Raw genomic sequence first — 25,618 nt, 5'->3', positions numbered from 1 at the left:
TTACGCCGGTCCTTGCGCTTTGCGCCACCTGCTGTGATACCACCCGACTCCCCCTAAAATTTTTTTATTTTGTTTACACTTCATACTTTATTTTATTTAAAGGTATTGACATTTATTTACTTTACCATTTTAATGGGAGATTAATGGTTTACAATACAATTCTTGACACCTGGGTAGAATTTACCTCATCACGATAGGTGTCTGCAACTTTGCCTTTTTTTAAAAAAGCATTTGAAAAATGCCATCTCTGCTACTATTTTTTTTTTTTAACATGTTGGATAAATATTTGCAGCCCCTCTAATAAACTGGTCCAGGCACTTGCTCAAATTGCCTGCTGATTTTTTGATTCCTCCTTAGGACACTGACAAGATTGAGTTTCAGCCACTTCTATAGGAGGCATTTGGAAGACTCAGCTGAAGCTGCTGAGTGAGGGGACAGTGTAGATATGCAGTGACTTCTCTTATCTGGACACTGTGGACCTCCTTTCCTGTCAGCCACTTCTGGTATTTTCCCATTCAAACCTGGGAAAGCCATTCTCCCTTTTATACCATTCATTCCTTTTAATATTTCCTCTGTCAATTTATAGCCCAAAGTGATGGTTGAAGTGTCAGTTCATTTGGTCCTTTCATTTGTTCCCAAGGTTTATAATTTATGTCCTTACCCTATAGCTGGTAGATAGCCTAATGTCACCAGCAGCCTGAAAATAGAATCTCATTGCATATTAATGAAAGTGTGGCACACAGCTGATTTCCAGCATGTGGTTTTGACTGATCTCCAGAATATATTGGGGGAAATGTACTAAAAGAATTTTTAACTGCTGTGTTCCCAAACCACACCAGAATCAGTCCTCCAAGCGCTTTAAATAAACAGCAATTTTTCAAGGAAGAGAAGATGCATGGAGAGCTACAACTCTTACAAATCCCTTTGTTTCCTGCCTTCTGCTCTGATATCAGAAGTTGCTGGTGTTGCCATGGCATCAGTTAAACTCCTGTCCTCTTGACCATATTTAATTTAGTGATGGGGCTTGTTTTTCTCTTTGTCTGGGCTTAGTGAGAACACACAATAGTTTCCTCTCTGAGGTCACCACTTTGTATGTAAAGAGAGCCTAAGAGACATAAAGAGGCAATGACTCTGGGAAGGTACAGATGCAGTAGCTCTGCTTTTGATGCTGGTTACTTCCTGTTAGCCATGGTGATTGGCCAGTTTTTCTTCTGGAACAGTACTTGTAAAGCTAGGAATAAACAGGGAAAGGTATTATTGTAGTTAACAGTAATGTGACTCAGCTGTGGTATTGAAGTGGCATTGGCCACTGAAGCTATTATCTTAAATCAGTGACCAGACCCAATTGCAGAATTCAGGAAGTCATTTGGAAGCTATCTTGGATTCTCTCAACTAGGCTTAGGGACATTTATTCTTTCTATTTCATTGGGTGTTCTATCAGCTAGCAAACAGAAGTCCCTTAGAGAATCAAGAATCTGGTCTGCTTCAACAAGCACTGCTGACAGAGCCTGAGGTACTTGTTTAAACATAATATTCTGAGGTTTGAACTGTTCATTCAGAACAGATGGATGGTGTGTATTCAAGAACCCTGTATTTGTCTAATTGTCTGGTAGAGAATGTTAGCCATGGGGCCAGGTGGTGGTGCATCTGGTTAAGCGCACACACACATACAATACTCGAGGACCTGGGTTTAAGCCCTAGGTCCCCACCTGCTGGGGGGAAGCTTCACAAGTGGTGAAGCAGGCTGCAGGTGTCTCTCTTTCCCTCCCTATCTCCCCTCCCCTCTCAATTTTTCTTTCTCCATACCCAGTAATATCTATATTACTCCTACAGTAATATATATACATATATACATATATATGTATATATATATTTGCTCCTACTTCACTATTAAAGCTTCAACCTTTCTCCTTCTAAAATGTCTTGCCTTTTCCTCAGTTTTGTTCTTAGTTGCTTTATCACACTCTCAGAGATGTGATATTTCAGTTATTTTTATTGGAAGTATTTTTGACATATCTTTCATTTTTAAATTTAACTTATTTTGACGAGATAGAGAGAAATTGAGAGGGAAGGGAACATAAGGAGAGAGAGAGAGGAAAGGAGAGGAGAGGAGAGGAGAGGAGAGGAGAGGAGAGGAGAGGAGAGGAGAGGAGAGGAGAGGAGAAGCCTGCAGCACTGCTTTATCACTTGTGAACTTCCTTCCCTCACCCTCCAAGGGTGGGGACCAGGAACCTGAACCAGGGATCCTTACACATTGTAATATGTGTGCTCAACTGGCTGCACCACCGCCAGGCCCCAGATGGCTAGAGTTGTGAAACAAATTATCTTCAAATCTGCGTATCCTATTGTCTTCCATTGTCTCACACTGTCATTCATTATCTAGTGTTCAAACACTAAAGCCATTATAATTCTTGCCCCTACTTTAAATCTACAACTCATGGAAGTATTTTTTAAAATATATAAATCTTTTTAAACTTGTATTTAGTCATTTGTTGGATCAAGACAGAGAGAACCTGAGGTGTGGGAGGGAGGGGAGACAGAGAAGAAGGAGAGAGGGGCCAGGCCGCGGCGCACCTGGCTAAGTGTACACACTACCTACAGTGCGCAAAGCCCTGGGTCCGAGCCCCTGGTCCCCACCTGCAAGGGTAAAGCTTCACAAGTGGTGAAGCAGAGCTACAGGGGTCTCTCTGTCTCTTTCCCTCTCTACCTCCCCCTCCCCTCTCAATTTCTCTCTGTCTCTACCCACTAATAAAGAGGAGGAGGAGAGAGAGAGACAGGCAGGCACCTGCAGCACTGCTTCATCACTTGCAAAGACTCCTCCCTGCAGGTGTGGACTGGGGGCTCGAACCCAGGTCTTTGTGCACTGTAACAAGTTTACTCAGCCGAGTGTGCCACCATCCAGCCTCTTATAGAAATCTTAATTGGTGGCCTGGGTGGTGGCACAGTTATTAGAGCTCTGGACTTAAAAGCATGAGCTCCTGAGTTCAGTCTCCAGCATCCAGTGTGCAAGTCTTAATTGGTATTCTTCTCCAAAATGCTACTGCTTTAATTCCATTCTGGTGATAACTTTGTACAATGCATGTGGCATACCACTGAGCCCACTTTCTTGGGCCCAATTTCTTTACTGTTTATTTATGAGGAGAAGATAAAGAGGGAAAGAAACAGAGAGATGTCTGCAGCCCTGCTTCACCACTTGTGATTTTTTCCCCCCTACAGGTGGGGACCGGGGGTTTGAACCTGGGTTCTTGCACACTGTAATATGTGTGTTTAAGCAGGTGCGCCACTGCCTGGCCCCCAAGTTTTGTCCCCCAAGTTTTGTCTTCATCTTCATTTAACCGTCACCATTGCCACCAGAGTGACCTTTCAAGTCTGTTTCTCCTTTGCATAAAAATCTTTCTCTGAGCTTTTAAAAAATATATATCTGTACTTCTTTTTTTAAAATTTTTAAAAAATATTTATTTTTCCCTTTTGTTGCCCTTTTTTTTCCTCATTGTTTTGTAGTTATTATTGTTGTTATTGATGTCGTCATTGCTGGATCCACCGTGTAGATCATCTCTCAGACCACATTCTTCTCCTTATTTTCAACAAGACAAAAATAAGTATTTCCGATTTGGATGTGCCCTTACACCAGTTAGTGTTTATGCCACCTGATGAACTCACACATCTTGTTATTGTCTGCAGTTTGTTTTGGGTTGGGATCCACGGCATCTGTACTGATGTCTGTCTTTTCTGCCTCCTGATTTTTCTTCACTTCCTCCTGGTGCTTTATTTGTAGGTGGAACTAGGTCATTTGTTTGCAGCCTGTTTGGATTTGACACATCACATCCCCAGGGCATCCTTTTGTCCTCAGTATTTCCTGTGAACTGGTAATTGGATCTAGTTCCTTGTTCTGTTTCAAGTTCTTTCTCTTTCCCCACCTCACCTCCTTTCTGGCAGTTCTGCTTTTTCAGTGGCAGTATATGCTTCATTAGAATTGCACGTTATTGATCATTGAATAATTGCCCAGAATCAATCCATTAAGTTTTGTCTCCATGTATTTTCAACAGGTAACATCTAACAGCTCACTGCCAACCTATACAAACCTTCTTCAAACCCTTCCTCTGTGTCTGATCTCTAGCAGGATCTCTATGCCTGCCAGGAAGCTAGAGGGTAGACCTGTGTCTGGTACACGCCCCTTCTAAGTATTGCTGGCATCTGTCCACTTCTCTTCCACTTGCCTTATCTTTGCAGGTTTCCTATGGAGTTGCTCTTCTTTCTGTCAGTTCATTTTCTGCAGGCCACCAGAGCACTAGATCCACAGCATAGAACTGTCACTCCTTATTTGAAGAGGTTAGCAGCTCCCTCCTGTATTTAATATGAAGGTACTCCCCATCTTGCCTTGGCTGCTGCTGCTTCTGCTTCTGCTTCTGCTTCTTCTTCTTCTCCTTCTCCTCCTCCTCCTCCACCTCTTCCTCCTCCTTTTTTTTTTTTTTCTGCCAGGGTCCATGCCTATGTGTCTCTTCTGTTCCTTGGGGACTTTTTCCTCTTCCTTGTCTTTTTTTTTTTAAATTATTTATTTAGTCCCTTTTGTTGCCCTTGTTGTTTTATTGTTGTTGTAGGTATTATTGTTGTTGACGTTGTTGGATAGGACAGAGAGAAATGGAGAGAGGAGGCGAAGACAGAGAGGGGGAGAGAAAGATAGACACCTGCAGACCTGCTTCACCGCCTGTAAAGTGACTCCCCTGCAGGTGGGGATCCTCATGCCAGTCCTTGTGCTTTGCGCTACCTGCGCTTAACCCGCTCGCTGTGCTACTGCCTGACTCCCCCCTTTTTTAACATTTAATAATTAGTTAGAAACAGAAATTGAGAGGAAAGGAGTGATAGGGAGAGAGAGACACCAAAACACTGCTTCACCACTCATTAAGCTTATTGCCCTGCTTGTGGGGAGAGGGGTTTGAACCTGGGTCTCTGTGTATGGTAGGTAATACATGCACTCAACCAGGTGCTCCACCACCTGCCTCCTTCCTCCTTTCAATCTTAGATGGAAAGAGGCAGAGAGACAGAGAAGGAAATACACAACACCGCTTGAGAAGCTTCCCCTGTGCAGGTGCTTCCATGTGGTGTGGGAGGCTTGAACCCAGGTCCTTGTAACATGGCGATGTGTGTACCCTATTGGGTGAACTATCTCCTACCCCCTCCCCACACTCTTCCATGGAACCTGGGTTTAGGGTAATTATTCTGTATAGCTAACGATGTTATAGCAGAATCATAAAGTCGTTTTGCTCAGTACTGTTATTGTTGTTGTTGCTGTTATTATTTGCCTCCAGGGTTATTGCTGGGGCTCAGAGCCTGCACTACAAATCCACTGCTCCAATGGCCTTTTTTTTTTTTTTTTTTTTTTTTGGTAGGACAGAGAAAAATTGAGAGAGGTCGGAGAGATAGAGAGGGAGGAAGAAAGACAGACAGACACCTACAGATCTGCTTCACCACTTGTGAAGCAATGTCCCCCTGCAGGTGAGGAGCCAGGGGCTCTAACTGGGATCAGGGTTATCAAGCTTCTTACTGTGTGTGCTTAATCAGGTGTGCCACCACCTGGCCCCTTGCTCAGTATTATTTTGTTATCAAACTGATGAGGAAAACTGACCCCTGCCAAAGGTACTGTCTGTGTTGGCTTTCTTGGTTTCCTCTCCAATCCCAAAGGTATGTGTGAGGCTACCTGGCATGTCTGAATTGTCTAGTCTGAATGTGAGGGTAGCAGTTTGGTGCTCCCTGTGGAAGTGGGTCCTGCCCAATATAGGTTTATCCCAGCTTTAGCTTTGGGGGCATGCTCCAGCACCCATCACCCTGAACCAGAGTAAGCAAGTTGAAAACTGAGTGAGTGCCAGTTCTTGATTAACTATTAAAAGTGTTATTGGTCTTTATTTAGGGAGTTTATTTATTTATTTATTTTTGTTAGAAATATGCTACTTGTTTCTATCAGTTAGCTAGCAGTGAAACTTGATCTGTTATGTCTATTTTGTTTCATTTTATTTTACCAGAACACTGCTCAGCTCTGGCTTATAGTGGTGCTGGAGACTGAACCTGAGAGCTCAGAGCTGCTGTCATGAAAATCAGTTTGCATAACCATTATGCTACCTCCCAGCCCTGATTATGTTCATTCACCTACAGTCAGTTTCTAAGAAGCTATCAGTGACATTAGAGGGGGGGGTTCGTATAGCCTATTTTTTTTTTTTTTGCCTCCAGGGTTATTGCTGGGACTCAGTGCCTGCACTATGAATCTACTGCTACTAGAAGCCATTTTTCCACCCTTTTATTGCTCTTGTTGTTTTATTGTTGTTGGATAGGACAGAGAGAAATGGAGAGAGGAGGGGAAGACAGAGAGGGGGAGAGAAAGATAGACACCTGCAGACCTGCTTCACAGCTTGTGAAGCGACTCCCCTGCAGGTGGGAGGCAGGGGTTGGAACCGGGGGATTCTTACGCTGGTCCTTACGCTTAAAGCCACCTGCGCTTAACCTGCTGCGCTACCGCCTGACTCCTCTTATATGGTAAGCCTTTCTTTTACTCCTGGCTAATCCCATTAAGATACAGCTACAGCCTCTTTTTTTAAAAATTATCTTTATTCATTTATTGGATAAAGACAGCCAGAAATCAAGAGGAAAGGGGGTGATAGAGAGGGAAAGAGAGACACCTGCAGCCTTGCTTCACCATTTGCAAAGCTTTCCCCCTGCAGGTGGGGGTCAGGGGCTTGAACCTGGGTCCTAGCGCACTGTAACATGTGCTCAACCAGGTGCGCCACCACCCGGCCCCCAGCCACTGGCTCTTCTAAGAAGCTTTCCTGACTCAGTACCTTCTTCTGTTCCTACTGGACCCTGTGTCCAGCTGCCTCTGCTCCTTGTACTTGACTCTGGCCTTTGCTTCCCCCTCCTGTCTGCTCCCCCGGCTTTTCACTCCTTGAAGGCAGCAGTGTTCACCTTCTCTGCCTCCCTTTTGAGAGCTAGCACAGTGCCAGGCACACTGCTGAGTTTTTGGTGAAAAGAAGAGGCAAAGCATCCTGTAACTCCACTCACATTATGACTGGTGGGTGTCCCCTCAAAATGGTCTGCTCCTCAGAGGTTACGTAGTTTCCTAGTTAAAAAAAATTACTTCAAATTATTTATTTAATTTGATAGGACAGAGGGAAATTGAGAGGGGAGGGGGATAGAGAGGGAGAGGAAAAGAGAGACACCTGCAGCACTGCTTCACCATTCTTGATACTTCCCCCCTGCAGGTGGGGACTTGGAACTTGAACCTGGGTCCTTGCACATAGTAAAGTGGGCTCTCAACCCTGTGTGCCACTGCTGGCCCCAGTTTCCTATATTTTTCTTAAGAATATGTGATTCAAAGGATAACTGTCACATACAGCTAATCCTTGGATCCTTACAAGTTATTTGGCTACTAGTTGATAACATTTATTCAAGCTAAATGTTAGCAGGTGGGAATGAGCAGTGATTACCCGCTTTTGTGGAAACATATTTGTGTTCAGAACCAGGAGCTCTGTGAGTTAATAGTGACTGTTGTATGCGAGGCTGATCTCCAATTATTTTAGATCAGTGACTTTATTCCCTTAATATCCCAAATAACACAGTTCAGAGGCTCAAAACCTAACGGATTACTGTGGCTGGTTTAAATAGTTTAACTGATGAATTTACTTATTCCTCTCTATTAATAATCAAATGACTTTCATACTGAAGTTATATTAATATTGGAAAAGAAGAATCTTCCTTGCTTCTTCTGCTATCGAGAGGCTAGAACCACTGAATATGCAAAGGGATAGAAAACAGCTTCCGGGGGTTGTGGGGTGGCACACTTGGTAGGGTACATACTTCTGTGTGTTGAGGCCCTAGGTTCAAGGCCCCAGTCCTCATCTGCAGAGGGAAAACTTGATGATCAGTGGAGCAGTGCTACAAGTCTCTCTTTCCTCTCTCTTTCTCTGTCCTTCCCACCCCCCCATTCATTTCTTTCTGGCTAAAAAAATGAAAAAAACCAGATGTCATCAGGATGCCGGCCAGGCTTCCCTGGACTGAAGACCCCACCAATGTATACTGGAGCTCCACTTCCCCAGAGACCCACCCTGCTAGGGAAAGAGAGAGGCAGACTGGGAGTATGGACCGACCAGTCAACGCCCATGTTCAGTGGGGAAGCAATTACAGAAGCCAGACCTTCCACCTTCTACAACCCACAATGACCCTGGGTCCATGCTCCCAGAGGGATAGAGAATGGGAAAGCCCTCAGGGGAGGGGGTGGGATATGGAGATTGGGTGGTGGGAATTGTGTGGAGTTGTACCCCTCCTACCCTATGGTTTTGTTAATTAATCCTTTCTTAAAAAAAAAAAAAAAAAGACTGTCAGGAGTGGAGTAGTGAACTCATCATTCAGGAATGGATCCCCAGTGTTAACCCTGGTGGCAAAAAAACAAAAAATATCTTCCTGTATGAGCCAAGCATTGAATCACAGCTGGGTGTTGTGGCAGTGTGGTTAGGGCTTTCAGTAAATTGGTGTCTCTGGATGTAACTAGTTTTGCCTTTATATTTTACAGGGAATATAGTTGTGTATGAGAGCTGGACTCTTTTAAGAATCATATCAATAGAAGTCACTGCACTTTTATTTGTTTGCTGCTTCCTGTTAAAATCTTATGTTTACCAAAAGACACAGTCATATTACAAACAGGTTTGGGGAAGTCTGAAGTTACATCATCAGGTTTAAGAAAAAGGAAAAAGGGATGGGAGGGGGAGAAAAACCACAATGATACCTCATCCACTTGAACTAACATGTAATTTTTAGCATGGTGAGACTTTTCTTTTTAGCTCAGCATTTCTTAACATTGTGTAAGGTAAGACAAGCTTAGAAACTGAAGGTAGACATCTTGAATCTTCTAAACAGAGACTAGAGAACAGAGATTCTTTCCTTTGTGTTTATCATGCATGTGACCCACTGTTACCACCTTTAATTTTTCCCCTTTTTAATTAAATTTTAAAGTATTTTTAAATATTTATTTATTCCCTTTTGTTGCCCTTGTTTTATTGTTATGGTTATTATTATTGTTGTCATCATTGTTGGATAGGGCAGAGAGAAATGGAGAGAGGAGGGGAAGACAGAGAGATGGAGAGAAAGATAGACACCTGCAGACCTGCTTCACCGCCTGTAAAGTGACTCCCCTGCAGGTGGGGAGCCAGGGCTTGAACCGGGATCCTTAACGCTGGTCCTTGCGCTTTGCACCACCTGTGCTACAGCCTGACTCCCCCCCTTTTTTTGTATTGTTACTAGTGATTTACAAGAATGTAAGATAATAGGGGTATAGTCCTATACCATTTTCACCACCAGAATTCTGTGCCTCTACCCATCATAGTTCTCCCAAGGTCTTAGATATGGGTTGACTTTTTTTTTTTTCAAGGTAATGTGTTTCAGTTCTCTATATTCTACATATGAGTGAAATCAGCTATCCTTTACTTTCTTTTTTTTAATTTATTTTCCCTTTTTGTTGCCCTTGTTTTTTATTGTTGTTGTAGTTATTGTTGTTTTTGGATAGGACAGAGAGAAATGGAGAGAGGAGGGGAAGACAGAGGGGGGGAGAGAAAGACAGACACCTGCAGACCTGCTTCACCGCCTATGAAGTGACGCCCCTGCAGGTGGGGAGCCAGGGGCTTGAACCAGAATCCTTACTCCAGTCCTTGTGCTTCGCCCCACTGTGCTACCGCCCGACTTCCTATCCTTTACTTTCTTACTTCATTAAGCAGAATCACCTCCAGCTCCACCCATTTTGTCCCAAAGGACACAATATATTATTTCTTAATTGTTTAGTTGTACTCAGTTGGGTGTATATCCCATAACTTCAGGGTTTTTGTTGTTGTTGTTGTTTGTATTCATAAGAATCAAATGAGTGATTTCTATTCCATTCTTAAAGTAAAAAAAAAAAAATTTAAAGTGAGAGAGGGAGATAATAAGCAGGGCACCATTCTGGCACATGCAATGCCGGAGATGGAACTTTGAACCTCATGCTTGAAGATCCAACACTTTACTCACTGCACTACCTCCTGGCTCACACCACCATGACACTATGTTCAGAGCCCAGAATCTGCCTGGCTTGCAGTTCCTTGGGCAGACTAACAGGTAGCTCAGGGTCTGAGAGAGCTGGAAGTCACAAGTCTGTTGAAGCCCCCCTTAAGTTCTTTCTGAAGCAAGGGCAAGTGAAAAGATTAAAAAAAAATTTTTTTTCCCAAATTACATCTTCTAGGTAACAGTACTTTATCCCCCAGATTGCCTCAGTCTCTTTCCATGGATAGAAATTGTAATTGCGGGTGTCGGGTGGTAGCGCAGCGTGTTAAGCACATATGGCGCAAAGTACAAGGATCTGAGTAAGAATCCCGGTTCAAGCCGCCAGCTCCCCACCTACCGGGAGTCGCTTCACAAGTGGTGAAACAAGTCTTTCTCTCCCCCTCTCTGTCTTCCCCTTCTTGGATTTCTCTCTGTCCTATCCAACAACAACAGCAACAAGGGCAACAAAAATGGGAAAAATAGCCTCCAGGAGCAGTGGATTCATAGTGCAGGCACTGAGCCCCAGCAATAACCCTAGGGGCAAAAAATATATATATAGAATAGTGTGAACTTTAGTTAGGATGGTAGTAAGAGCAGACCTTTTCCCCCTAAGCTTAACACCCTTTTTGTGGATGAGCAGAAAGGCTTATGGTATAGGAATTTACAAAGTCAGAGGAATCTTCTTCCTCTTACTTCTTACAAAGCAGGGTTCGGTGGTGGTGCACTCTGTTGATCACACGTGTTACAATGCACAAGGGCCTAGCTTCAAGCCCTCAGTCTCCATCCACCTGTAGGAGAGAAGCTTCACAGACAGTGAAGCAATGATGCAGGTGTCTTTCTGTCTCACTCTTTATCTCCCCTTTCCCTCTAAAAATTTTTGTCGCTATAAATAAATAATATTAAAATAAAAATGCTGCTAAAAAGAATTAAAACCCATCTTACTATTTTGAAATGTCTAGCTTTGGTATCTTTTTTTTTTAAAAAAATAGTTTATTCATTTATTTGAGACTGAAATTGAGAAGGGTGGGGTGAGAGAAAGAGACCTGAAGCCCTGCTTCATAGCATGTGAAGTTTTCCCCACTTCAAGTGGGGGCTGGGGGCTTGAACCTGGGTCCTTGTGCATTGCAACATGTACACTTAACCAAGTGTACCACCACCCAACCCTGCTTTGTTATCTTTTTAAATGCACTGTTGATGATTGAACACAGTCTCATGCATGTCCTTCCACTATTGAGCCACCTCCCTGAACCTACCTAGAAAGAGGGGTAGGGAGGGAGAGCATAGCACTGTTCCACCATCTGAAGAGCTCTCCTTGGTGCTCACATGTGGTGTCAAGGATTGAACTCAGAGCCTCATGTACATGAGGCAAATCTCTACTGTTGGGCCATGTCCCAACCAGTCTGAAATCTCTCTCCCTCTGCTTGGCTGGATGCAGTTGGAACTGCCTGCTTATAAGTGGACATTAGAGTCAGAGAGAGAATGCAGTGCCTACAGGGTATGAAAATACCTTATCACAATATTTTGGTCCAACCCAAGGATGACTCAGACTTGTTCTGCATAGCTGAAGCGGTTTGGTTCCTCCTTTGTGTGTGGGGGTGGGGGTGGGGGTGGTGGTGGGGAGGGGTAAGTAATGACACCAGCAGTGGATCTGAGCGCCAGCAGCCATCTGTACGATGTCAGCCACAGCATGGCGTGTGGAGGCAGGTGGTTTTGTTCTTTTCCTTCTCTCCTATCACTGACTTCTTCCAGGGCTTCACTTCTGAACAGGGCCGGGACACAGAAGGACTGTCTACAGATACTGCTGTGATCATGTGGGACCCTCTTCATTTCTCCCCTCCCTGCCCCTCTGCATCATTCTGTTGATGCCCTGTGTTCTCATTCTACTTGAATTTGTGTTCTCGTTCTACTTCAGTGGAGCCTGGAGAGGCTTATCAAGGCCAAAGGAAACATCTGGGCCTAGAAGATGAGAGTAATGTTCAGTGCTATACTGCACAGAGCTTTACTTTTTCCCACTGCAAGTGAAAAATAAGAGCCCTCTCAAATGAGGTCCAAATCTGTTTGACACAAAAGCTTCCTGGAAACTGCAAGTTCAATTTTGGTTCTAATGACCACTTTTGGTTATTGATTTTTTGGTGGACTCGGGCAGTGGGGGGTGGGGGGGAGGGTGTTTCACACGATTTCACCACTCCCGGACTGACTTCCATTCCAGAGAGACTGTGTGTGTTACCACAGCCCCGATGCTTCCATGTGATGCCACAGCTTGAACTTAGGTCATGCATATAACAAAGCCTGTGCCCTTACCCAGTGAGCTGTCTCTCTAAAATGGCCTTCTTGACAGGGCAACGAAACACTGCAGATGAATTGACCTGAAGCACAAAATGTTCAAGAAAGGAACAGCTCCCTGAAGCATGGCAAGTAGTTTATTAGTATAGTATTTGCTCACTTACTATCTAAGATACTGTAAAAACCAATGAGAGGCTGAGGAGATAGCGCAATATTTATGTAAAAGGCTTACATGGCTGAGGCTCCGAAGTCCCAGGTTCAATCCCTGGCAGAGCTGAGCAGTGTTCTGGCCAGCCCTCTTTCTCTAATTAAAAAACAAAACAGGGCTGGGCAGTAGCGCAGCGGGTTAAGCTCACATGGCACAAAGCGCAATGACCAGTGTAGGGATCCCTGTTCAATCCCCCAGCTCCCCACCTGTAGAGGGGGGTCACTTCACAAGCAGAGAAGCAGGTCTGCAGGTGTCTATTTTTCTCTCCTCCTCTCTGTCTTCCCCTCCTCTCTCAATTTCTCTCTGTCCTACCCAACAACAACGACAGTAATAACAATAATAGTAACAACAAAGGCAACAAAAAGGCAAAAAATAGCCTCCAGGAGCAGTGGACTCATAGTGTAGGCCCCGAGCCCCAGCAATAACCCTGGAGGAAAAAGAGAGAGAGAGAATAGTTATAGTGACTTTTAAACAAGAGAAACCTGTCATGGTTCTCTGAAGTAGTAGCTTCTTTATTGCTCAGCTCTTCTTGCTTTTCCGAGAAAATTAACCTCCCATCAACCATCCCACTCCTCTCAAAATGGACCTGTGGTTCCAGCTTATGTTTCTGCACCCTCATACTGCAGACTTCTCGTTTCTATTAAATTGCTCAAGTGTTTCCTAATGTGGCCTGTACATTTCTTCTCTTGGGCCCCTGTTCTCACTTTGGCAACCAGAGCTGGGCTGTGCTCTACTAGTGTTGGGGAGCTGCAGTGTCTGTGAGCTTGCTGGGCATCAAAGGAGAAAGCTCCTTAGATAGGACACCAGGGTGACATAATATATTCACCAGTTCAGCTCTGGAATGTACGTGGATAGGGCCGGTAACGTAAGCCTTAGCATTTTGAGTTCTTAATCACAGAGAGGTTATGACAATAGAATGTAAAAACACTCACATGGTGCAGATGGCTAATGGTTTGCTTAGATGCAAACCTCTTATGGCCTCTGGACACAAGTTAAACCTGCCTTTGCTTGCCGTTGCCACATGAGCAAGAGTGATGGCACCACATCTAAACCAGGACCTTTATTATCATCTTTGGGGGGGGGTGGGTAGGCTGGGGCCATGGCGTGTGTGATTTCACTGCTCTGGGCTGTTACTTTTTATTCAGATAGCTGCCACAACACCAGAGCTTCCTCATGTGACCTGGGTCACATACACAGCAAGGCACACAGCCTACTTACCCTGGCTTATGATCAGGGCCTTTAAGAACAGAAGTTTGCCTTGGCAGTGCTCTCTTCCTCCCTTGTTGCCTTGAAGCTGGAGACACCTAGCCCTGGGTACAGAGGCCAAGCCCTAGATACAATGGAGTCACAGCCAGAGGACCTGGTCTCTGAATCACTTTATGAAGGAAAACCCCTGTTGACCTGAACTATACACCATGGGCCTTATATTGGTATACTGTTGACTCACAAGTACCACATAAATGTCAAGAGTTCAGCTTCACACCTCTATTTTTAATCTTTTTATTGTTTTTCTAGATAGAAGCTGGGGGGGGGGGAAGGACAGCATCAAAGCTTCCTTCAGTGCAACAGGGGCTAAGCTTGAACCTGGATCATGCACCTGGCAAAGCAACACACTGTTCAAGTGTGCTATTTCGATGACCATACTTTTAATGTTACATATTTACATCAATAAATTGGTTGAATGCCACATTTAGGGTGAAGACTTAAAGGATCTGGCAGGACCTAGGGATAGGAGACAGCTCAGTGGGTAGAGCACACATTTTATCAAGCACAAGGTTCTGGGTTTGACCCTGGCATCACATGGGAGCACCATGGATGGTGGAGAGGTGCTGAGGTGTCCCCACCCTCACCTCCCTCCTTCTCTACTCCCCTTTTCTCGCTCCACCTCCCCACATCTCTCTGAGTAAAAATATGGAAGAAACAGAGCCTGGGAGACTGCTCAGTAGTTTTGTGTATACACATGGACCTGAGTTTATTCTCTGAAGTCACATAACAACAACAAAAACATGAAGTATCAGGAAACAGAACATTACTACAGACTTTACAACTCTACTTCTAAAAAAGGGAGGGTGAAGAGATTACAGGACAGACTTATTTTTAGGACAGACATTAAAAAATATTTTTATTTGTTTATTGGATACAGCCAGAAATCAAGAGGGAAGGGGGTGATAGGGAGAGAGACAGAGACACCTGCAGCACTGTTTCACCATTTGCAAAGTTTTCCCCCTGCAGGTGGGAACTGGGGGCTTGAACTCAGGTCCTTGTGCATTGTAACATGTGCGCTCAACCAGGTACACCACCACCCGGTCCCCCAGACATCTTAATATTTACTCAGCTCTGGCTTATGGTGATGCAGGGGATTGAACCTGGGACCTTGGAGCCTCAATCAAGCATGAGAGTGAGTCTCTTTGTATTGAAAATTTGTTTCGAGAACAAATTTTCATGAGCTGCTGGGGATCAAACTCAGGACCTCATGCTTGAGTCCAGTGCTTTATCTACTGTCCCACTTCCCGGACCACGGACCTCTGAGCCTTTTCGCATAACTTCTATGCTATTTCCCCAGTCCTTATCCTTTTAAAAGAGAAATCTGAGCTGTCGGTCTTGTATCGATGCCTCAGCTGCCATCAACAGCCTGAGAGAGGTGTGGCTCAGGTTGGTCTGTGCATGCCTGGTTGATGAACTTAAGTTCAACTTCCTGTCCCTTTGTGGCCATCTTGCTGAGTCACTGGAAAGAATTCTCTAGTTCATAAAAGTGTGGGCATCAAGAGGAGTTCTTTAGTTGACATACAGCATGGTCAAGAATATACACTCTGGTGCACTGGATAAAGCACTAGACTCACAAGTATGAGGTCTCTAGTTCAGTCCCCGGCAGCTCTTGTACCAGAGTGATGTCTGGTTCTCTTTTTTCCACCTATCTTCTTCAATGAATAAATCAAATCTAAATAAAATCTTTAAAGACCCCACACACACACTGGCTCAGCAGTAGAGTGACCTCCATTGTAGGCACAAGGTCCTAGGTTTGAACTCCAGCACCACATGAGAGCAACAAAGACAGAAATGAACTACTCTGTGGGTAGTGAAGAAACACTTTATGGTGTCATATAAAGAAAATTAATTGGGCAAGGGGTGTGGTCATTCAGTAATGATACAATGAAAACGCGTGTGAAGTTGGTTCAACCTCTGGCACATAGCAGGGTATTAAAAAAGAACCTACAGGGCTGGGTGGTGGTGTACCTGGTTTAGCCCACATGTTACAATACCCAAGGACCTGGGTTCGAGCCCCCAGTCCTCACCTGCAGGGGGAAAGCTTTGCAAGTGGTGAAGCAGTGTTGCAGGTGTGTCTCTGTCTCTCTCCCTTTCAACCACCCCCTTCACTCTGGATCTCATGCTGTCTTAATCCAATAAATAAATAAAGATAATTTTAAAAAATTTTAAAAAATAAATAAAAAAGAACCTACAAGGGCAACAAAAGGGAATAAATAAATATTTTTTAAAAAGAACCTACACATTTTGAGGCCATGTCGCTCACTTGTAGAGCACTTGCTTTGCATATATAGGATCCTGGGCATCAAAACAACAATATATATACATATACGTACATGTATTTGGAGGGGCACGTGGCCTAGACTTGGATCCTGATTCTGGCACTGAATTGTTTGACCTAGAGACCTGGCTTCAGCTTATGCATTTATAGAATGAATGGGCAGACTTTTTTTTTTTTTGGCTCCAGTTGCTGGGGCTCGGTGTCAACACTATGAATCCACCGGTTCTGGTGGTCTTTTTTTTTTTTTTTAATTTGGTAAGACAGAGAAATTGAGGATGAGGAAACAGAGGGAGAGAAAGATAAGCACCTGCAGACCTGCTTCACTGCTCATGAAGCATCCTCGCTGCAGGTGGGGAGTGGGAGCTCAAACCTGGGTCCTAGGGCATATCCTTGCACATAGTACTATGTGCACTTAATCAGGTGTGCCACCACCTGGCCCCCAGACTTTAATTTCTTAATAGGATTGCATTTTTAAAATCCACTGGGGCTTCCCATGTAGCATGGCTTAACTAGTACTGAGGGACTTTTTTTGTTTAATTTTAGAGAGGGAGTGAGAGGAGAGATACCATAGCACTGCTCCACTGTGTATAGAACTTACCTCTTGGGAGTCAGGCTGTAGCACAGCAGGTTAAGTGCAGGTGGCGCAAAGCACAAGGACCGGCATAAGGATCCCGGTTCGAACCCCGGCTCCCCACCTGCAGGGGAGTCGCTTCACAGGCGGTGGAGCAGGTCTGCAGGTGTCTATCTTTCTCTCCCCCTCTCTGTCTTCCCCTCCTCTCTCCATTTCTCTCTGTCCTATCCAACAACGACAACAACAATGATAACTACAACAATAAAACAACAAGGGCAACAAAGGGAATAAATAAAATAAATATTAAAAAATATATATAAAAAAAGAACTTACCTCTTGTGCCATGCATGGTGTTTCCATGTGGTGCCAGGGGCTAGAACCTGAGTCTTTATACATAAAGCGTGCACTCTACTGGCTGAGCTATCTCCCAACCTTAAATAAACAGAACTGTGTCCGAGATCGTGTAATAAAAAATTTCAGGTATTACTTTCAGGATGCTTGAGGCATTCAGGTAGATTATTTTAACATGAACATCTCTCAAGATATATTTTATGCCACAAACTTAATTTTCTTTAAATTTCTGTTGGGTCTTCTTGACAATGTACTTGGAAATCTGTAATTTCTATGTAACTACAGGACATTTTGAGTGCTAATTGTTAAATGATTTTGCCATCTCAGAGTCTCATTTTCCTAAACCTAAAAGTGTGGGCATCAAGAGGAGTTCTTTAGTTGACATACAGCATGGGCAGAATATATGCTCGGGTGGTCCAGGAGGTGACACAGTGCCTGAAGCATTGGCCTCTCAAGCATAAGGTCCCAAGTTCATCTCAGAGTTTCATTTTCCTATTTCTTTCTTTCTTTCTTTTTCTTTCTAATTTATTTTCTCTTTTGTTGCTCTTGCTGTTTTTTCATTGCTAGAGTAGTTTTTATTATTGTTGTTGTTATTGATGTCGTCGTTGGATAGGACAGAGAGAAATGGAGAGAGAAGAGGAAGAAAGAGAGGGGGAGAGAAAGATAGACACCTGCAGACCTGCTTCACTGCCTGTGTGGTGACACCCCTGCAGGTGGAGAGCCAGGGGCTGGAACCAGGATCCTTTTGCCTGTCCTTGGCTTTGCGCCACATGCACTTAACCCGCTGCGCTACTTACTGCCTGACTCCCATGTTTCATTTTTCTAAACCCAACTTCATTTGCAAAGTACAATTCCAGGAGCTGGGTGGTGGTGCATCTGGTGAAGGATACATAGTAGGAAGTGCAAGGATCCTGGTTCAAGCCCCTGCTCCCCACCTGCAGGGGGGATGCTTCATGAGCAGTGAAGCAGGTCTGCTGGTGTCTATCTCCCCCATCTCTCTTAATTTCTCTGTCCTATCAAATAAAATGGAAAAAATGACCACCAGGTGCAGTGGATTCGCAGTACCAGCACTCAGCCCCAGTAGTGATCCTGGAGGCTAAAAAAAAAAAAAATTGGTGGAGGTTCCAGACAATATTGTGACAAAAGTGAATACGGTGTGTACTTTGTCACAAGTTATTTGTGACGCAGGCCAGGAAGTATTGGACTGGCATATACCCTTTATCTTGTCATTCTCCCATCTGTTTCCAGGCTGCCGCTTGAAAGATTTTGGAGACCTGAGTTTTACGCCAGTCCCCAGAGATGATCTCTACAACAATCTGATAGTGAATCCCCGATCAGTGGGCCTTGCGAACCAGGAATTGGCTGAGGTTGTCAGTAGGGCTGTGTCAGGTGGCTACAGCTGTGTCACAGTGGGAGGAGACCACAGGTAAGTTCAGAGGCACGGGTGGTGAAGGGGCTAGACTGTGTGATGCACTGAAATGCCCTACAGAATTTTTAAAAATAAATTTATTGATTTCGGATAGAAGCAAAAATGAGATGGAAGGGGGAGATAGAGGAGAGAGAGCTATCTGTAGCACTATTTTACTGCTTGTGAAACATCCCCCTGCAGGTGGGGGCTGGAGGATTGAACCGGTGTCCTTGTGCTCTATCATCTGTGAAAATTTTTTTTAATTCGTTTCCCCCTTTTGTTGCCCTTGTTGTTTATCGTCGTCATTATTATTGTTATGCTATCGTTGTTGGATAGGACAGAGCAAAATTAAGAGAGGGGAAGACAGAGAGGGGGAGAGAAAGACAGACACCTGCAGATGGTTTGCTTCACCACCTATGAAGCAAACCTCCTGCAGGTGTAGAGCCAGGGGCTCAAACCCAGATCTTTACACCGATCCTTCTGCTTCACGCCATGTGCACTTAACCTGCTGTGCCACTGCCCAGCTCCCCATGTATGAGTTTTTAAGTTATGATGTACATGATAATATTTCATATATTTTTATTTATTTATTTATCATTAAGTAGAGATAGAAATTGAAAGGGGGGAGATAAAGAAGGAAAGAGACAGAGAGATGCCTGCAACCTGCTTCACCACTTTCCCCCTGCAGGTGGGGACCAGGGGGCTTGAACCTGAGTCCTTGTGCACTGTAATGTGTGCACTTAGCCAGGTGCGCTACTGCCTGCTTCCCCCTCCCTCCCACACACACATACATTTTTTTTTTTTTTTTACCAGAGCTCTACTCAGCTCTGGCTTATGGTGGTATGGGGATTGAAGCTGGGAATTTGGAGCCTCAGGTATAAAAGTCTCTTTACATAACCATTGTGTTACCTACCCCCACCTGAAAAACTTTATGCCTTTCACTTAGCTACTTGAGAATTGAAAGGATCCATCAATAAGCTGAATTAAGTCATTAATTAATGAATTAGGTTTTAATTAATATTTTGCTAATAGGTTTACTAGAAACCCCCACAGGATCCTCTTGCAGTATTAGTCTTTTTAAGAATAAAAATCAGAAAGCATTATAGATGCTTTCAGAGCTACATGGTGATAAAGAGCTATGCTTCACTCAGGCCCTGGGTTTGACTCCCAAGACAAAACAGGAAAGCAAAAAAAAGGGGAGAGGGGGAGAGCTTAGACACTAGCCCACCCAGTAGGGCACACTTTTTTGTGACTAAGGCCCTCGGTTCAAATCTAGGCAGCAGTCACAATACAGTGTTTCTCCTCTTATCTCTCAAATCATCATCATCATCAAAGATTGGGCAGGGGAGGCTGCTCAGCACTGTAAGGCCCTGGTTTCATCCTGGTATAAAAGAAATACAAAAAAATCAACATCCTTAAAAGGGATTAAAATATCTGGTGTATATAGGCCACATCACTGAGCAGGATTTTAGGGCAATTTGTTTGTTTGTTTTTAAATATTTATTTTCCCTTCTGTTGTCCTGGTATTTATTTATTCCCTTTTGTTGCTCTTTGTTGTTGTTGTCATTGATGTCATCATTGTTGGATAGGACAGAGAGAAATGGAGAGAGGAGGGGAAGACAGAGAGGGGGAGAGAAAGATAGACACCTGCAGACCTGCTTCACCACTTGTGAAGCGACTTCCCTGCAGGTGGGGAGCCGGGGGCTCAAACTGGGATCCTTAAGCCAGTCCTTGCGCTTTGCGCCACATGCGCTTAACCCGTTGCGCTACCGCCCGACCCCCCCGGCAGTGTTTTTCTTTCAGACTCTTCTTGAGAACCTTTTCATTTCTTCCTAACTCAAGGTTCATCTTTGGGATCCTCAAGGACTTTAACTCATCCAAATCCAGCCTCAATCTGGGACTCTGACTTTGCCCTAAGGACAAAGTGTGAGCTGTGTTGACTAAGGATATTTGTTGGTTATTGGTGATATTTGCCAAGCAGACAGCCTTGAAGATGATTGTATTGGTATTTGTTCTTTGCAGCCTGGCAATCGGTACAATTAGTGGCCACGCCCGGCACTGCCCAGATCTTTGTGTGATCTGGGTTGATGCCCATGCTGACATCAATACTCCCCTCACCACCTCATCTGGAAATCTTCATGGGCAGCCACTTTCATTTCTCCTCAGAGAACTACAGGACAAGGTCAGTAAGTTGAAATCAAAGTTGAGGGGGTCGGGCAGTAGCGCAGCGGGTTAAGCACACATGGCGCAAAGCACAAGGACTGGTGTAAGGATCCTGGTTCGAGCCCCCGGCTCCCCACCTGCAGGGGAGTCGCTTCACAGGTGGTGAAGCAGGTCTGCAGGTGTCTATCTTCCTCTCCCTCTGTCTTCCCCTCCTGTCTCCATTTCTCTGTCCTATCCAACGACAACAATAACTACAACAAGGACAACAAAAGGGAATAAATATTTAAAAAAAAAAGAAATCAAAGTTGAACAACTTACAGGGATCAGCGTGGGCTTTGAGGATATAGTTCAGTAAGATGTAAGTGAACGGCGGAGGGCAGTGGTCATACTTTGTCCCTCCCTCCAGACGGCTTCCTCATTTGTTAATCAGACATTATTATATTATGGGCCAAGCACTCTGCTGGATGTTAAAAAATATAAAGATAATTAGGGCATGTTCTAGGGGTGGAGGGGTGGGATGTGTGTGTCACAGTACTGTTAGGAATGGAGAGGTAGTGGGGAAAGTCACTCTAGGGATTGATATACCCACAGCCTTGGCTACTCTTGGCTAGAGGCTCAGCTCACTCAAGAGATAGGGAAGTCAATGGTAGGCATAGACTAGAAGCTGTTTATCCCTCTCCTTGGTGAGGGAACAAGTCAAACTGCAGTACAAAGATTACTCACTCGGCAGAATTTGTGTTTGGGCAGCTGTTAACTTGAGGTAGCGCTTGGGTCAGGCTTCAAAAACCAACCTGTAAACAGTTCACTAATGTGCAAAGGGGTGGAAAAGAGCTAATCAGCAGTGTCTTTGCTATTTGGGTAAGTTAATGAGAAACAGGCCACCTTAGGAGAAGTTACTCTTATTATTTTGGTTTTTTGACCTGGGTACTGCTCAGTTCGGGTTACTGGTGGTGTCGGGTCCTTTCATATTGCAAGTCCTGTGTGCTACCACTGTGTATCTCCCCAAGCCTGGAGAAGAAAAAGAATTGACAAACTATACTTCCAAAAAGAAAGGGAGAGAAGTCTGTATTTCAGCTGTTTATCAGAAATATTACCACTTGCATTGGTCCTTTTTTCACATATGAAGTATCTTCTCTTGAGTTAAGCATATCCTGTGGGTGGGGAAGCTTATGATAAACATCTGGATGACACCAAGACTCCTTGATGAATCCTGTTCATTCTTCTCTTCACAGGTACCACAACTTCCAGGATTTTCCTGGATCAAACCTTGTATCTCTTCCCCAAGTATTGTATATATTGGTCTAAGAGACGTGGACCCTCCTGAACAGTAAGTTTTGATGCATTAGAGGTAAGCTTTGGGTCTGTCCTAGCCACTTAATTTAATAAGTGCTGCTTGCTTTAACCTGCTGTAGGTCACTGTAAAGCTAATTCCTTCCCTAAACATGCATCAGACTAAACATGCTCTTTAAACTAAGGACTCCCTCCTTTATGTTTTATCAGTTTTATCCTAAAGAAATACGATATCCAGTATTTTTCCATGAGAGATATAGATCGACTTGGTATCCAGAAGGTCATGGAACAGACATTCGACCTGCTAATTGGCAAGTAAGGAACTACAATAAATGTCTACTTCTAGGTCCAAAAAGGACCAGGTTATATTCCCAACACACAGCACACTTTAGCAGTATTGATAGAATATGATATTCTATCAGTATCCCTGATGTACAAGCCATGCACATGTAAATAACATTTAGGAAAGAATATGATATTATAGTTTGGGAAGGGATTTCCTTTTTTAAAATTTTTTTTTACATTTATTTATTCCCTTTTGTTGCCCTTTTTTATTGTTATAGTTATTATTGTTGTTGTTGATGTTGGATAGAACAGAGAGAAATAAGAGAGAGGAGGGGAAGACAGATGGGGGAGAGAAAGATAAGACACCTGCAGACCCGCTTCATCACTTGTGAAGCGACTCCCCTGCAGGTGGGGAGCCAGGGGCTCAAACCGGGATCCTTCTGCAGGTCCTTGCACTTTGCACCACGTCTGCTTAACCTGCTATGCTACCGCCCAACTCCCAGGATTTCCTTTTAAGTCATTGCTCCTATCTTCTCTCAGGAGTTTCTCTTTAGTTTCTTTAAAGAGATTCTGAGAGCTGAAGAGACAGCATAATGGCTATGCAAAAGACCTTAATGCCTGAGGCTCTGGGGTCCCAGGTTCAATCCCCAGCACCACCATAAGCCAGAGCTGAGCAGTGCTCTGGTATCCCTCTGTCTGTCTGTATCTCTCTCTAAAATACATATTTATGAAGAAAAGACATTTCATATGAAAGAGAAGCCAGAGCACCACTCTGACATGCAGTGCCTGGGACAGAACCAGGCGCCTCGGGCATACAAGTCTCATTCTGTCAGCTTGAGCTATTTCCCTAACCAGTCACGTTGCTCCACTTGTAAACTTTTCTTTGGAGATAAGGATTTATTGTTTCATTCTTCCAAGATTCTTTACTGTTTTGTCTGAAAGGAAGCATCTCCCTCTCTTCCCCCTTCCCCTCTTTCTTTCTGATAAGAGTAGCAGAAATTGAGAGGCAAGGAGGAGACAGAGAGACAAAGATCTACAAATACGCTTCACAGCTCATGAAGCGTCACCCCTGCAAGTGGGGAGCAGGGGCTCAAACCTGGGGCTTTGCGCAAAGGAATATGCCTGCTCAACTGGGTGTGCCACCACCTGGCCCCTGAAAGAACTTTTTATATTAAGCAAATCTTAGTAGTATAGAAAGATGGCAGATGACTGCTAATTTAGATACTGGTTTTAAGAGTATTTTCCCATGCTGATTCTTGATTTCTGGGTAGTGTAATTACCACCTGTTAATATGTCATTTTATTACTTATTTATTCTCTTTTGTTGCCCTTGTTTTTATTGTTGTAGTTATTAGTTGTTGTTATTGATGTCATTGTTGTTGGACAGGACAGAGAGAAATGGAGAGGAGGGGAGACAGAGAGGGGGAGAGAAAGACCTGCTTCACCGCCTGTGAAGGGACTCCCCTGCAGGTGGGAAGCCGGGGCTCAAACGGAACCTTACACTGTTCCTTGCGCTTTGTGCCATGTGCGCTTAATCCGCTGAGCTACCACCCGACTCCCTGTCATTTTTTAAACTGTCAAGACATTTAGCTGTTAATATATGGGTATCTGTTGTACATTAGTCTCAACAATTCAACACCTATGATAAACTGTAAATTAGAACTGGAAGATGAGCTTGCAGACATAAAATCAGGAGTTAAGTTCTGCTGTTAATATGTTCCGAAATAGGGTAGAGGGTAGACAGCATAATGATTATGCAAACAGACTCTCATGCCTGAGGCTCCAAGGTCCCAGGTTCAATCTCCCGTGCCACCATAAGCCAGAGCTGAACAGTGCTCTGGTTAAAAAATAAAAATAACAACAAGGGCAACAAAAGGGAATAAATAAAATAAATATATTTTTTTAAAAAATTATTAAAAAAATAAAATTAAATAAATAAATAAATAAAAATATGTTCGGAAATAGCAACACCATCTGGAACCTAGATCAGTCCAGCTGAAATCAGAATATATCAGAGCCCACTGTCTTCTGGAAGTTACTGTATGAGGTTTGAATACCCAAGGTGAAGCAAAAATATAAACCAGAGTTAACCTGTCTGAGGCATAGAACAAATGACAGTATCATGAAGTACTGTATAGGAAACTAATATACAAGGATTTAGTAACTTCCAGGGAGAGGAAACCCAGAGACCTGCTGCTGATACACTAAGAGGAGTAGGATTAACAAACAAAATCAAGGAGTTGCAACTATGAGACAGATGAATGTCCAAGCACAACCAAATAATGAGTCTCTTCTCTTCCTCTTTCTTCAAGACAACGAAGGCCAATCCATCTGAGTTTTGACATAGATGCATTTGACCCTACACTGGCTCCAGCAACAGGAACTCCTGTTGTAGGGGGACTGACCTATCGAGAGGGCATGTATATTGCTGAGGAAATACACAATACAGGTAAGTGATAATTGCCTTGTTAGCTATAGAAGTAGAAGATATACACTGAAGCATCTTGCCTACAGAGGCTTTTTTTTTCCTTTTACTTATCCATTGCTATTTATTTATTATTGGAGAGACAGAGAGACATAAAGACACCTGCAGATATGCTTTACCACTTGTGAAGCTTTCCTCCAGCAGGTGGGGACCAGGGGTTTGAACCCAGGTCCTTATGTACTACAGTCTGTGCACTTAACCAGGTGTGCCATTGCCTGGCCATTCCTACAGAGGATTTTTAAAGTGTGTTGCTGGGAAAGAATTCAGGATGCTATTCATGAGCCCTGCTGAGCAGCAGCCTCTGGAGCCCCCCCCCCCCCCCGTTTTATTTAGCTAGGAGAGGAGATACTGGGAGAAAGATAGGAGAAACACCACAGCACCACACCACCACCCAGGGGGGTCCCTCCAATGCTGTTCAGGATGCTCCTGTGTGGTTTCTGGGCTCACACTTGGCCTGCGTGCAGGGCAAAACATGGCTCCTATCCAGTGAGCTCGCTCTGCTGCCAAGTAATCCCTAACATTTAGATGGACAGAAGCCATACTTTGTTCCTATTTTCCTACTATTATATTTTATTCCAAAAGACTGTCATAATCCAGTCGGCCTGATGTGTAAGCAGTTTGCAGGAACTACTGTGTAGGGTGGCAGGAGTCTAGAAACATGGATAATAGATATTTTTTTAATTAAATCATATTATTACTGATTTACTTTTGGATAGAGAAATCAAGAGGGAAAAGAAAGACAGAGGGAGACAGATACTTGCAGTACTACTTTATCACTCATGGAACTTTCCCCTTGCAAGTGAGGACTGGGGTCTTGAACCTGGGTCCTTGCACAGTGTAACGTGCGCTCTACCATGTGCGCCATTGCCTGGGCCCGATAATACTTCTAACAGTTCGGACCCACTGGATGACTTCTGGTTTGTGCTAAGGGTGCAGGTCTCGTTAGTAGAGAATCAGGTGCAGATCCTTGTGTAGGAACTG

General features: G+C 43.9%; 1 protein-coding gene across 1 annotated transcript in view; it reads left to right on the top strand.

The window, feature by feature from the left end:
- The window catches only part of ARG2 (arginase 2), a 33,312-nt gene that overhangs the window by 4,045 nt on the left and 3,649 nt on the right, over window positions 1-25,618 (top strand). The window contains exons 3-7 of the mRNA XM_060174772.1: window positions 18,256-18,433; window positions 20,438-20,597; window positions 21,811-21,905; window positions 22,079-22,183; window positions 24,465-24,601. Coding sequence (XP_060030755.1) covers window positions 18,256-18,433; window positions 20,438-20,597; window positions 21,811-21,905; window positions 22,079-22,183; window positions 24,465-24,601 — 675 coding nt within the window. The remainder of the gene's footprint in view (window positions 1-18,255; window positions 18,434-20,437; window positions 20,598-21,810; window positions 21,906-22,078; window positions 22,184-24,464; window positions 24,602-25,618) is intronic.

Source organism: Erinaceus europaeus, chromosome 16 (assembly GCF_950295315.1).
Source record: "Erinaceus europaeus chromosome 16, mEriEur2.1, whole genome shotgun sequence".
In the NCBI taxonomy this organism is placed as follows: Eukaryota; Metazoa; Chordata; class Mammalia; order Eulipotyphla; family Erinaceidae; genus Erinaceus; species Erinaceus europaeus.
Note: the sequence above shows the minus strand (reverse complement) of the source record. Positions and strands in the feature narration are given on the sequence as shown.